The sequence below is a fragment of the Anastrepha obliqua genome, chromosome 5, assembly GCF_027943255.1.
Source record: "Anastrepha obliqua isolate idAnaObli1 chromosome 5, idAnaObli1_1.0, whole genome shotgun sequence".
Classification (NCBI taxonomy): Eukaryota; Metazoa; Arthropoda; class Insecta; order Diptera; family Tephritidae; genus Anastrepha; species Anastrepha obliqua.
Window position 1 is genome coordinate 21,190,912 of NC_072896.1, and position 14,372 is coordinate 21,205,283.

Below are 14,372 nucleotides of genomic sequence, written 5' to 3' on the forward strand. Positions count from 1 at the left end.
CCTTAAGCGCAATGGGGAATAGTTCCTAAAACTAAGACTTTATAAAGCCCTCATTCCGCTAGAATGCTATATTGGCCTTCTTAACTCGATTTTCTATGCCCAGTAGATCTTGGGGTCAAATATTACACCAAGATACTTGACTTCCAATGCGAGTTTAAGACACTGGTTGCTTAGCCTTGGAAGCTTAAAAGGCGGAGGCTTGTATTTCCTAGTGAATAGCATCAACTCCGTTTTGTCAGAGTTGACTCTAAGACCGCAACTGGTAGCCCAACTACTGAATGTAGCCAGTGCACCTTCCAAAATTGCAGCCATTACTAATGGGAAGGGTTCTGAGACTATTAGGACCAAGTTATCGGCATATGCTACCACCTTTATCCCTCCTCTGTTTAAGCGAGTTAAAGCTTCATCAATAGCTACTAGCCAAAGGAGAGGCGAGAGGACGCCGCCCTGCGGTGTACCTCTATGTACGAACCTAGTGATTCTAGCCTCTCCTGCCACATCAGGGACGAGATCCAGAGGTATATAGGTCTTTCTACCCCCAGGCTATTTAGAGCAGTGACAATTGACTCAACCGTAATATTATTAAAGGCGCCCTCTATGTTTATAAAGGCCGCTAAAGTGAATTGTTTTCTCTGCAGAGATTTCTCCACAGTCCCTACTACCTCAAGTAAGGCTGTCTCTGTAGATTTTTCTTTCGGGTAAGCATGTTGGGCTGGAGATAGTCTGGTTTTCAAGTGCTCTCGAATGTGATAGTGGATCACTCTTTCGAACACCTTGAGAATAAAGGAGGTAAGACTTATGGGTCTGAAGTCAGTGGCCAAGACGTGGCCCCTCCTTCCTACCTCAGGAATGAAGACCACCTTGGTTCTCTTCCAGCTTGCAGGAACGTGGTTTTCCGAAGCATACTGAAAGGGGGAAAACTATGGATTGCCCTGTTTACTCTGTTGACGTACAGGACAGATGTCAGGGACATCGCAGGTAATCCCTCCTGCCGATTCGCTCCTGCGTTACAGACTGGAGCAATATAAGGATTTTGAAAGATTCGCCTGCAGATTCAGCCCACTTCCCCATTCTCTCTTTTTGCAAGAGTTTTATAAGAGTGCTCCTTACAGAGGATCCTGCTGAGTCTGGCCGAGTCTTTTACGGATTCAATGGATTCGTAGTACTCTTTCCAAGTGTTGCGCTACGAATCTCTAATTACTCGGTAATCTTGAAAGTTCCTTATTTGATAACATTTATTGAAGGCTCTCTTAACCTTCTCGTTCAAGTCGGTCAAGTCGGTGCAAAATCTTTTTTGTGCGTTGATTTTCTATGATCTTCGCTGTAAATTAAACCAACAAATGGGAGCCGATCAACTAGCTTCGACTTTTGGTGATGAAGCACCATTTTGGCCTACCGCGTTTTGTGGGTTTTCTTAATTCTAGCGCGTTCGCACTTCGCTACAGGACAAATTTCGTGAAGGTCGACCACAGGCGATTGTTATGGTAGAAAAATTCAAAAATAGATTTGTTCGCATTGGATACCAAAAAATTTGACAATCGCCAAGAAACAAGGCTCTCATCGAGTGCATCGTGAATTGATTGGAACGCGTGCCAAAGTGTATTGTATCTTTATGGACAATATTTCGAAGAAAACAATGCCATTTTCGATTACTTATAAATATTTATTTTTACTTTTATATCTCAAAATATGAGTAGCAACTCACGCGTGCCCCAAAAGAAAATTCAGCTCCTTTAAATGAAAAACTGATTCAATGAATGAATGACTGAAAATGAGGTTTGCGCTTCGACGTCATGGCCTTTTGTGCGCCATAATTGATAGCTCTGTCCCTATGAAACGCTTTTTTTATACAAGGTTTATTGCCTTATCTTTACTTGCAATGCGTGCACCTATTTTTGGAAGAAAATTCCATTTCTTTGGCTTGCCAATAAAAGGTAAAAAATTTGTGTGCACTAAATTATCAATTCGAGGTGTCTATTTTAGGTTTGTAATTTTTATTTTTCCTGTCCTCCTCGAGTGGCCTTAAAATGACGCACTTGAAAGCCATCACTAGTTGTGACAAGTATTTCTTATAGATTTCTTTCTGAGTACCTGTGGTTGATTACATTTATATCAACTGCTTTGTTTTTTGTTTTTCACTTTACCCACTTTTGTATCTCAAAGCCATTTTAAGAAATCAACTCCACAAATAACCAGAAGTGGCTGTAGCTGTGGCTGTCATAACCAGTGCGAGCTGCTTACGTTGCCGGCGATATTTATCTCGTTTGTCGGTCATAACGATTTCATTTTCGATTTTAGTTTATCTTATCAATAGTGGCATAAATGAGTTACGTAATTGAGGCGAAAACTTTTTAGAATAAATAAAAAATATGAAAAAAAATTTAAAAAAAAAATTTTTAATGAAAAAAAATTTAAAAAAATGTATAAATGAATTAAGAAAAAAATTCACAAATAAATTGCCTTTGTGTGCGTATTATGGCCGACTAAGTCATTATCCATTTGTTTGTATGTGAATTTGTATGCGTTTTTTATGTGATTGGAAAAGATAAACTCTCGCCCTTGGCGTTTATGATGTTGAATTATATTTTCTCATTTGTTTTTGGGTTTTAAAAGTTTTATTGAATTTCATTTCACTTTATTTTTTCTTATTCTTTCCTTATGACTGGTTTAACTTACAATAACTGTTTGTTAATTAGTTATGAATCGTTTTTTTTTTTGCTTTGTTTTGAAGTCATTGAATTTTTCTACTTGTACATTTCTAGGTGTTTGCTTTCTTTACCGCTAAGTTGTATTCGTGTAATGTGTGCATGTTTGGGTTGGTTTGCTGAACTGTGTAGGCGGCAGGTAAAACTTTCCTCACACTAACTTTTAAATGTTTTTTTACATTTTTTATTATTTATTTTTATTTTACGTTAGAACTAAGCAAATTAATTATTAGTTTACAAAAACAAAAAGTATTAATATGAAGTAATGCGCTACAATTACGGTTTATTTATTTTTTTTTTTATTGTAGGACTCTGGTGTTTCGAAGATGCCCATTGGGAGCTGCAAATTTACAAAGTATGTATGTATGTATGCATGTGCGCATTTTTAAAACAAAAATATGGTCTACAGATTAAATAAAAATAAATTTCATTTACCACAAGAGAAATTTCGGTTAGGTTGGAAAAATTGCAGAACAAAAATCCCACTTTTGTTAAAATAAAGAAAAAATATAAATTTGTAATTAGTAATTTTTTTTTAATTCTTTGTATTACATAGGTACTTTAACACGCATCGGTCGCTCGTGTCGATTTTCGTTTCATTTGCATGAAAATGTGAAGCACAGTGAATATTTTTTTAATTTTTTATACATTTTTCAATGTATTTATGTGTAAATTTATTTTGATTTGTTTCCTGCAAACTAGCAAACTAGCAGACTTCTCCCGCCTTTCCGTTTTTTAAATTTTTTTTTTTTAAGTTGAGTCAAATTAACATTTTTGGCAAGGAACTCATGCCGATCGAAAGGAATACGTTTCCACAAAGGCAAAAATATTAAAATAGTTCAAGTGAATTTTTTTACGAATTTGCAAATAACACTTATTGCTCAAGCTTTCAATTGAAACTTTGAAAGTTACTATTGCTTAAGAAAATTTTGAAAAATTATTTTCTTTAAGAACCTTTAGAGCCGAACGTGGCATCTTGGCTTAATATTATCTTACAAGTTTTGGTAATTTTATAAGAATAAATCAGGGATAAATTGGCGAAAAAATGTATTATCACACCAAATTTTTAAAAATTAAATTTTTTTTAATTTGGAAATTAAGTTTTTATTTGAATTGTATATTTATTTCTCCGAAAAGTTTCGAAAATTTTCTTGAAAAAAGGCTGAAAAGTGTCGCTCCACACCAAATTTTAAAAATTTCTATTTTTCTTTAAATTTGAAAATTAAATTTCTTTTGTATCAAAAGTGTAAAAAATTTTCTGAAAAAATTAAAGGAAAAATTCGCAAAAAACGGTACTGTCACACCAAGTTTTACACAATGTTTTTTTATTTTTTTTTAGATTTAGAAATTGGAAAATTTTAAGAAAGTTCACGTAATGTAAATTTCCACTTCAATAAAGAAAAACGAAATTGTAAGAGATTTTTAGTACTCACAAAAATTCAAAATTTTAAACTTTCTGCCACACCAATTTTTAAATAACTTTATTAAGTTTTTTAAATTTAGAAATTGAATTTGTATTTAAATGGAATATCTGTTTATCTCTAAAGTGTTGAAAGTTTTCTAAAAAATACTATAATTTGGTCAAAAAATGTATTGTAACACCAAATTTTGAACAATTTATTGAAATTAATGTTTTTATTTGAATTCAATATCTATTTATCTTAAAAATTTTATAAAAATACTATAATTTAGGTAAAATTTTAAACAATACTATTTTTTAAAAATTCAGATGTTGAATTTTTCTTTGAGCACAAAAATTATAAAAAATGTCGATAAGCGTGAAAATTTTAAAAAAGTTCACGTACGATAAATTTTCACTTCGAAAAATTGATAGATTTTTCTTGCTTTCAATTCAAAATTTTAAACTTCCTGCTACACATTTGAGAAATAAGATTTACAAAATACTTCTTTTTTTTAATAGCGAATAATTTTGGAATAAAGAATATGGAAAGAATTCATAACATAAAATTATCGGGTTTTCAAAATCGTTTTTAACACTTAAAAAAAAACTATAAAAGTTTCAACGATCCATTTGCTGATTTGTTTTTTAATTTTTTCATAAATATTTCTACATTTTTCTTTGCAACTGAACTGTTTTTCTTCTAAAAATTGATTACCACCCTTCTGTAATAGCGAAAACTTTTGTTAAAAATAGTAGCGAAAGGATTTTATGACATGAAATTATAAAAGTTTCAAAATCATTTACTTTTTTATCCCTGAAAAAAAAACAAGAAAATCTTCAAAATTTCATTTGCTGATTTTTTTTATTTTTTCATAAATATTTCTACATTTTTCTTTGCAATTGCGCATTTTGGTACTCGCTTTCTTTAACTTTCTGTTTTTCTGTGACGAGAAATTTCGAGAAAAAGGTTCGGAGTTTGTTATATCGAATTTTCGAACATATATATTTGTTTAAAAGGAATTCCGAATTTCCAGTTTCCTATTGAAATCTTTATAAGCACCTGGACTTTTTCTCCTGACGTTTTTACTTGGAATGTGAAATACCGATTTTGAAATTTCGTATCTTTTGACTGATGAATCTGTCGGTCTGTAGCAGTGACATACTTATGTACATATCTGCATACATAGGTATACGTGTTGTTAATATTCGACGGACCCATATGGCAACTCTGTATCTTTTGACAGAGACGTCAGATCGCTTAATGACATACCGCATTGGAAGCGCCAGTCCAAGCAGATTTTTACCATGGAACAGTACACGCCACACGAGCGCTCCCAAATTGTTGAAATTTACATTCAACAAAAGAAGTCAATTGTGAAAACTCAACGTGCATATAAAAAATTAAATAATGTGAAAAGTGCGCCTTCTAAGAACACCATTAAACGTTTGTACGAAAGCTTTTCGACTGGTGATGCCAAATCAAAACCTACCATGGCGATCGGATGAGAATATTGCTCTTGTACGGGCCAGTATTGAGACGTCGCCAAGGACATTCCAAAATCGCCTTTCTCAGCAGTTGGGCATTGCTCGGACCACTTTACAATGAATTATCCGCATTGATTTGCATGTATTCCCGCATAAGATTCAATTGACGCAAAGGTTGTTGCCTGCGGACAAGCCGAGATCGGGATCCCGAAATTTCGTTGGTAGCCATGAAAGTCTTTCGCATCATGCCAATGACTTCTCAATGAAGTTTCATGTGTGTGAAAAAATGTCTCGCTACGAGTTTTTATTCAAATTATCGCACTTTTCGAAATTTTTTAATTCCTTCATGTTGTATGTCAGTATACATATCGCACCCTAAATACAAAAGAGTCACAACTCAAAATGTACTTCTGCTCAAATATGAATGAGACGTTATCAATAAAACGGTCCGCGGATGACATATGGCAAAAATACATTTTTTGTTTTTTGGTAGGACTGTTATAAGCTTACATGGCAAATTTCAACGTGATATGTCACATAGTTTGTTTTCTGTGCTACTGTAAACAAGTCAAGCTCGAGTGTGGAAAATTTTGAGTTGTGACCCTTTTGTATTTAGGGTGCGATATGTATATGTATGTACGTAATGTATTTTCTGAAATCTCAAGCCCCACCGCAATTAATAGTTTCGCATAATATTCGAATATAGGTAGCTGAAGTGGCTGACCCAAATGGGTACCCGTTTGGCACTCCCCAAGTAGCACTAAAGCGCCGTTTTGATAATATTCGCATGCCTTTATTTCGAATTTTCTTTCCATAAATTTTAACGTTTTCCTATAAAGCTTCGCTTATAAAATCTTTAATTTTTTTTAATTTTATTTACGTCTTTATTTTGTATTTTTAATTATTTATTCAATTTTTAAGCAACAACAACTCAAATTCAACTTATGCTAAATGAAATAATTTGCTTCATCTGTAAACCACTGACTTTTGTACCAAATTATTTGCGGTTCAATACTGGAAATCGTCAAAATAACAATGGCAGTTAACTTAAAATACAATAAAATATCTGTGTAGCTTTGACAAAACAACTTAAGGCGACTTAACACAACTTAGCTCTGATGGGATATCTGAACTTCAATACAGAAGAGAAAAGTTGAGTGCGGCTATACGCGTAAATATTGAATTTTTCTATGAACGAGCAGATTTATTGAACCCAAATCCACGCCGCTTAAAGTCAAAAAAATTTGTTTGTCAAAAGTCGACCGATAAAAGTGTGTGTGTGCATGCATAACGTATGTATGTATGTGTGTATGTATGTATGCACGTTCAGTGCAGTGCAAGACTCTCGTAAATGTAAGTGAATTTCGATGAGCGCCCCTAAAAGCAGTAAATTAAAATTTTCGGAGAATACTCACATACATACATTTGTATATTTGGAGAAAAAGCTAAAATTCGTACTACTTGCATTTGGTACTCTTTTATATGTATATATGTATGTATGCGTATGGATACTTCTGTAGATATTTACAATCCATATTTGAGATTTAAGTTATGCTTCGATTGGGGATTTACGGTTTGCCTAGAAGGAATTGGATTTGTCAAGAGTTTGCACAGTTGTTGTACGTCATTCTCGTATTTGTGGCATAAAGTATAGAGAAAATCGATTTACAGTGATCGAAAGTACATACATTTGGTATTATTTAACGATTTCTATAATTGGTTTTTTCTCTTCTTCTCATATTTTTACACATAGTTACATTGTCTTCTTAAAAGATAAACAAAAGCAATCACATAAACTAACGGAAATCAAGTAGATAAATAAAATTAGAAAAATAGCAGTAATTTTCATTAATATAGAACCTTTGCATTGTTCTAAAAATTCAGTGTTTTTTTCCTATTTTTGTATGCATGTGTGTGTGTGTGTTTGTATTTATAATAGAGAGTAATCGTTCGACTGCATAGCTCCTTGGTATATAAATATGTTTATAAGTTTTTTATGTTTACAATAATGCTGAAAAATCTATGCTGCTCCTGTGTGACGCAACGTTTGTGGCCTCGTTTTGTTGCTCTCTAGATGTTATAGACATTGAAAATCTTGCCCACACTCTGTTAGTCGATCAGCAACTCGAAGTGCACGGAACCTAATCGCTCCTTGCGATCGTGTATGATGTTGCGTGCCCATGCCTTACATTCGACATTGATGATGATGCCACCTGTGAATGGAGAGATGTTTATGAATAATTTTTATGTTTAGAGAACGATAAAAAACAGCTAATTCCATTGTAAAGAGCTCCCGTATCTCCGTGAGAGAATTATTATATTTGACGAATCAATTAATTTTTTCCAAAAAATTAAAATTGCGCTATCTAATGAGCCTTCGAAAGCATTGAAAGAGCGGCAAAAAATGTAAAAATAAATAAATAATTTGCGCGTACACTTTGTTAGGTGTTTAGCCGAGCTTCTCCTCCTTTTTGTGGTGTGCGTCTTGATGTTGTTCCACAAATGAAAGGACCTACAGTTTCGAGCTGACTCCGAACGGCAGATATTTTTTAAGAGGAATTTTTCCATAGCAGAAATACACTCAGAGGTTTGTCATTGTCTGCCAAAGGGCGACCGCTATTAGAAAAAAACTTCTCTTCATTGTGTGGTATTTCATGCGGAAATTCGAACCAACGCACTCCGAATGGTAGTCACGCACCAACCTATTCGGCTTTTTCGGTCGCCATTTGCAAAAATACGTGCTTAGAAACAAATTAAGCCAAAACTGAAGCGCTTAGTTCAACATCTTCGGACTATGTAAGACACAATGTGGGTAAAATACTCAAAATCGGTGATTATGTTTTTGAAGTAGTGAAGGACTTTAATTGCCTACGACCAACCATTGATAATGACAACAAATTTTCGGCAGTGATCGCTCACAGAATTCTTATAGCGAACCGCTGCTTTTACTCTGTGCAATCACCTAAAGAGCCGCCTTCTAAACAGGAGAGCGAAGATTTTTCTTCACGGCTCAATTATTAGTCCAACCTTGATATACGGTAGTGGAACCTGCTTACTCAGAGATGCGGATGAACAGAAACTGTTGACATTTGAACGTTTAGTTCTGTGAGAAATCTTTGGCGCGATGTGTGATAAAGGCGGATCGCGAAAGCGCTACAATCATGAAATAAACACAATAATGATCAGCAGCCTAATACCGATTACCCATCCCAACAAATACTTTTTGGAGAGTGCCACATACTATATAGAAGAAAGGGTGACCCGCCGCTTAGATGGATTGTAGGTGTAGATGAAGACATACGTTTTTTTGGATTTCGGGCATTGAGATCGCAGGCACGAAACCGAAGCTATTGGAGGCATATGCTGCAGCAGGCGAAGACCTGACCAGGGTTCTCTAGCTAACAATGATTATGAATGACCCTTCTAGGGATCGTTATTATGCTCTCTCTGCTGTCTGGTTTATTACTAATACGCAGAAAAATATCTGAAAAGACGTATTTGAGACTGCGCACAAAAGTTTAAGAATCGTAAGAGCATCTAGCAAGAAAACAAAGCCAGAATTGTGAAGAGTAAGACCTAGATATCCCTTGAGAGGGATCCTACGCGCGCCCATCTTCACAGTATTTCGGAAGCATAGTAGATATTTTAATTGATTATAATTGGCGCACACACCCCTTTTGGGTGTTTGGCTGAGCTCCTCCTTGTATTTGTGGCGTGCGTCTTGATGTTGTTCCACAAATGAAGGGACCAACAGTTTTGAGCCGACTCCGAATGGCAAATATTTTTATGAGGAGCTTTTTCATGGCAGAAATACACTCGGAGGTTTGCCATTGTCTGCGGAAGAACGACCGCTATTAGAAAAAACTTTTTCTGCATTTTGGTGTTTCACGGGGACCCGAACGGTGAATTCCGAGCGGTAGTCTCGCACTAACCCATACGGCTACGGTGGCCGTTGTACATATATGCAATTACAATAGTAACAATGCGAAATTATTCGAGGTTTTGACTATTTATTTTATTAATATTTTATTATTTAATTTTTTTTTTATATAATTTATTTTTATTTATAGCAATAGAGTTTGTACTACAACAAAATCCACTTCAAAGTTTCAAACTGTGTACAAATTTTCAAAAAATTCAAAAATGTTCGTCAAAACTTCAATCAGAATCTTTAGGAAAATTTTCGGAAGCAGTTTTATCGCCCATTCATTTATTATATGATTAAAGTCCCTCAAAATTCGCGTTGATTTTTCATGCGCCTCTGAAGTTTGGTGTAAGGCTACTATGGTTAATTCCATGGTAAAACGCCTAACCAGGCTACAGAGAAGTGTGTGCGTGGGTATCCCGAACTTGCAGATAAGCTACCAGTTGTCGAAGCAGTGCACACTGTGCTCGATGCCAGCGGACAATCGGTTGCCTTATGTTAGTTTCGTTAGGAAGAATGATGTTTTGATCTCAGATAGAGACCAATGATTAAGTCCAGAGAACCTATTAACGGGATTTCAATCCACTTCGAACACCGATGGATTCAAAACCAGTGATGGTAGCGGATCTGGATGGTACTTAGACGAAAACACTAAGTACTCCTAAGCTATAGGAAGGATGGCTACGGTATTCTTAACGGAAGTCTGTGCCATCCTGAATGCCCCATACTGGCTAATTGAGAAAAAGTGGCAGGGTAGTAGTATTGGAATTTGTAGTAACAGTCAAGCTGGACTAAGAGTCCTTGCTAAACTAAGATGTTCTTCGAAATTAGTAGGTGAATGTAAAATAAAACTGAACAGTGTTGCAAAACGCAAAAAGTTTGTCTTATTTTGATACCTGGACACTGCGATAACGAGTTGGCTGATAAACTGTCTAATGAAAGCTCTGCAGGCATACCACTATATACTCTTAAGATTTATCAATGAACGAAAAAGATTTGCGGAAGAGTGACCACAAACCAATTTTCCGCTTTGGAATCCATATTGTATCTAACCTGTCTCTCTATTCTATCTACTGTAATCTATCCGGGTGTAGTACAATGGCCTTCCTAACTAAGTACTTGGAAGACCATTATACTACACCCTCAAATCCCAACCCCACTCAAATCTAATATAATCCATAAAATGACTGCTTGAAATTTTTTTTATATGGAAAAAATGTATGTAAAAGGCCGACAGGAGATGGGTTATAAAACTGCCCGTCCGAAATTTTTCTGAGAATTCTGATCAAAAAATTCGCAATTTTTTTTAATTTCCTACAATGTGTGAAACTTTATGTTATATGGTTTCTGTTGTAATATGTACTATATTTTTATAAAAATAGAAAAAAAAAATTAAAACATAAACAAAAACTTACAACTTTGAAACATGTCGCCTCTAACGGGCTGCCCATATTCGACGGACCCATTTGGCAAACCTGTATCTTTTGACAGAGACGTCAGATCACTTAATGACATACCGCGTTGGAAGCGAGAGTCCAAGCAGATTTTTACCATGGAACAGTACATGCCACGCGAGCGCTCCCAAATTCTTCAAATATACATTCAACAGAAGAAGTCAATTGTGAAAACTCAACGTGCGTATAAAAAATTAAATAAGGTGAAAAGTGCGCCTTCTAAGAACACCATTAAACGTTTGTACGAAAGGTTTTCGACTGGTGATGCTCTTTCTAATCCAAAGAGGCCAAATCAAAACCGACCAAGGCGATCGGATAAGAATATTGCTCTTGTACGCGTTGAGACGTCGCAAAGGATATCCCAAAATCGCCGTTCTCAGCAGTTGGGCATTGCTCGGACCACTTAACAACGAATTATCCGCATTGATTTGCATTTATTCCCTTATAAGATTCAATTGAAGCAAAGATTGTTGCCTGCGGACAAGCCTCGTTGATTGGAATGGGCCCCAAAGAGTCTAAGAGCTGAATATGACGAGCAATTTTGGAACAAAATCATCTTGTCCGATGAGGCTCATTTCTTATTGAATGGGACGGTAAACAAGCAAAATTGCCGTATTTACGCCATTGAAAATCCTCACGAAATTCACGAGGTACCTCTTTACGACGAACAACCCACTGTTTGGTGCGGCGTTAGTGCGAAAAGGATTATTGGGCCGTTTTTCTTCGAAAATGAAGATGGTCAAGCTGTTACCGTCAATCAGGAGCGTTATCGCGATATGATAACCACTTTTGTGATGCCAATTATTCGTCGAAAGCGTATGAGGAGGCAGTTCTGGTTTCAACAAGACGGCGCTCCACCACACACAGCTCGCACCACAATCGGTTTTTTGAAGAAATTGTTTCCTCGTCGTTTGATGTCGAAAAATGGCGATTTTGACTGGCCACCGCGTTCGCCCGATTTAACGCCACCTGACTTCTTCTTGCGGGGATATTTAAAATCAAAGGATTATTATAGAGCCAAAGACCATAGAAGAGCTCAAGCACAACATCCGTGAGGACATAGCCGCTATTCCAGGCGAAATGTTAGCTAAACTTAATTGATTTTTTGGCGATGAAGCTCCATCAAGGACCAGTGTTTATCGATGGTATGGTGAAAACCATTGATGCTGTGCGCGAACTGATATTGCAAGATCGTTATGTGACCTATCGTGAGATTGAGACAATCGTAGGCATTAGTGGGACCAGCATACATTCAATATTGCATAAACATTTGACTGTCAAAAAAATTTGTTCGTGTTGGATCCCACACAAATTGTCAATCGCTCAAAACAAGGCTCGTGTCGATTGGTAGAAGGAAATGCTCAAAAAATACGATCGCGGGGCTTCGAAACACGTCTATGACATCGTGACAGGTGGTGCATTATGGATTTACGGGTATGAGCCCGAAAGTAAACAGCAGTCGACTGTATGGGTGTTTCAAGATGAGCCAAATCCATCAAAAGTTGTTCGCGCACGAAGCACTTCCAAGCAAATGGTCGCCTGTTTTTTCGGAAAAACTGGACATGTCGCAACCGTACCACTAGAACAACGCAGAACAGTAATTCTGAGTGGTACAGAACCATTTGTTTGCCAGTTGTCTTCTAAGAAATTAGGAAAACCAATCGCCAAAGACGGATCACTCTTCACCAGGTCAATGCGAGCTCTCACACATCGGCTCAAACAACTGCATTTTTGAGCACCCAAAACATCGAATTAATGGATCATCCGCCGTATAGTCCTGACTTGGCACCGAACGACTTCTTTTTATTCCTGTACGTAAAAAACAAACTGAGAGGTCAACGTTTTTCGACACCTGAAGAAGCGGTTGCGGCATTCAGAATGCATGTTTTGGAGGTACCTCATTCAGAGTGGCAAAAGTGCTCCGACAATTGGTTCAAACGCATGCAAAAGTTTATAGATCTTCATGGAGAATATTTTGAAAAACAATAAGGTGATTTTCGATGATTAAAATTTGTTTTTGTTCTCTTATTCCGACATATAAAAGGCACCCCTCGTATCATATTCAAAAAGTGATGTTAACAAATCTACTTGAACCAAATAAAATGATTATTATCGTCAACATCAAAAAAAATATGTTTTTTTTTATTAAAAAAAAAAACACATGGGTCCGTTGAATATGGGCAACCCGTTCTTATTGTGAACTTAGGTGCGTACTGAACTTCTCTTGCAAGCGAAGGCACGTACGTCTTATATTTCCACCAAACTGCATATGGCTTTTATAAGAAGACTTTTCATGACAGAAATACACTCGAAGGCTAGTTTAATGACGATTGGCTGACGAGGGGTGTTCGATTTTCGAAAAATCTTCTTCTATTTGATGTGTTAGATTTGATATACTCACTGTGGTATATCGAGCCAGGGATGAGCCGGGTATCAATAGTAAATATTTGAATATTTAAAGAATATCGCTTGAGCCAAGTGAAACGTTCCCAATACAAAATTTGATAAGTTAAAGGAACAAACTCATTCAGCCCGTAAATGTTGCATTTGGTATACCTGGATTTGATTTTTTCTAACCTCAATACCTAAGAGCCTTAAAATACGTTTGTGCATTTTGCGAAACAATTGCTAGAATAGCAATGCTATACTGGTTAAAAGTGCTCTGATTTGAAGTGATTTCAATTTTTACTTTTGACTGTATCAGCAAGTCCTATTTTTATGCACGTCAGCTTCAGAATCAACTATTTCAATTACAGAACCCGATCGAATATGTCAATAAACTTACGCTTCGGTCGCTCGAAGTGCACAGCCACGAGCGGGCTGAGATAACCCTCAGAGTTCTGATAGGGATAAAAGTAGCCGGGGAAGCCACGAATTGGCAAGTAATTGACGGGGCCAATATTTTCTTGATCAGCAGGATTCTCGCCTTCGCATGAAACCCAAATGGTGTTCAACTGGAAAAAAATAGTTTTTCAGTTAAGAATAAATAAAATATATAAAATAGCAGCTTCCTGCCAGCAACCTTATGATTTTGCGATGTTTCAATTTCATTGATGTAGGATTTCAAACTCGTTGGCATATTAACGGGCAAATCTTTCGAGTCGTTATAGTACTCCGGTATCCAGCCATAAATTTTATTCAATTTCAAGAAGACACATGGTGAACTTTTGTGGTAACTGTAATTGTTCTCCTTGGTGCAGGGAGTCCACGTCTTAATGTCCACATCGCAAACTTGTCCCTTTGGTGGCGGTTGATTGTAGTCACAGTTGTAGATATTCTGACCACGGCCGGGGGTGAGGCCAGGTACTTTGTAGACTGCAAATGAGAGGGGCGAGAAGTACATATTTAATCAGATGTTCATGCGTACTTTAGAGACCTATTTTGAATAGAGTTTAGTATGT

The 14,372-nt window shown here is 36.2% G+C and overlaps 1 protein-coding gene across 5 annotated transcripts in view; it reads right to left on the minus strand.

Moving 5' to 3' along the window:
• Nucleotides 1–4,625: 4,625 nt before the first annotated feature.
• LOC129247086 (sodium/potassium-transporting ATPase subunit beta-2) overlaps nucleotides 4,626–14,372 on the minus strand; it is a 42,268-nt gene continuing 32,521 nt past the window's right edge. For 3 of the 5 annotated variants that reach the window (XM_054886004.1, XM_054886002.1, XM_054886003.1), the window contains exons 5-7: nucleotides 13,994–14,286; nucleotides 13,757–13,925; nucleotides 4,628–7,805 (exon numbers count right to left, since the gene is read on the minus strand). In XM_054886004.1, coding sequence (XP_054741979.1) covers nucleotides 7,702–7,805; nucleotides 13,757–13,925; nucleotides 13,994–14,286 — 566 coding nt within the window. In that variant the 3' untranslated portion in view covers nucleotides 4,628–7,701. Of the gene's footprint in view, nucleotides 7,806–13,756; nucleotides 13,926–13,993; nucleotides 14,287–14,372 lie in introns of all 5 variants that reach the window. The other 2 variants (XM_054886001.1, XM_054886005.1) reach the window with 2 other exon arrangements.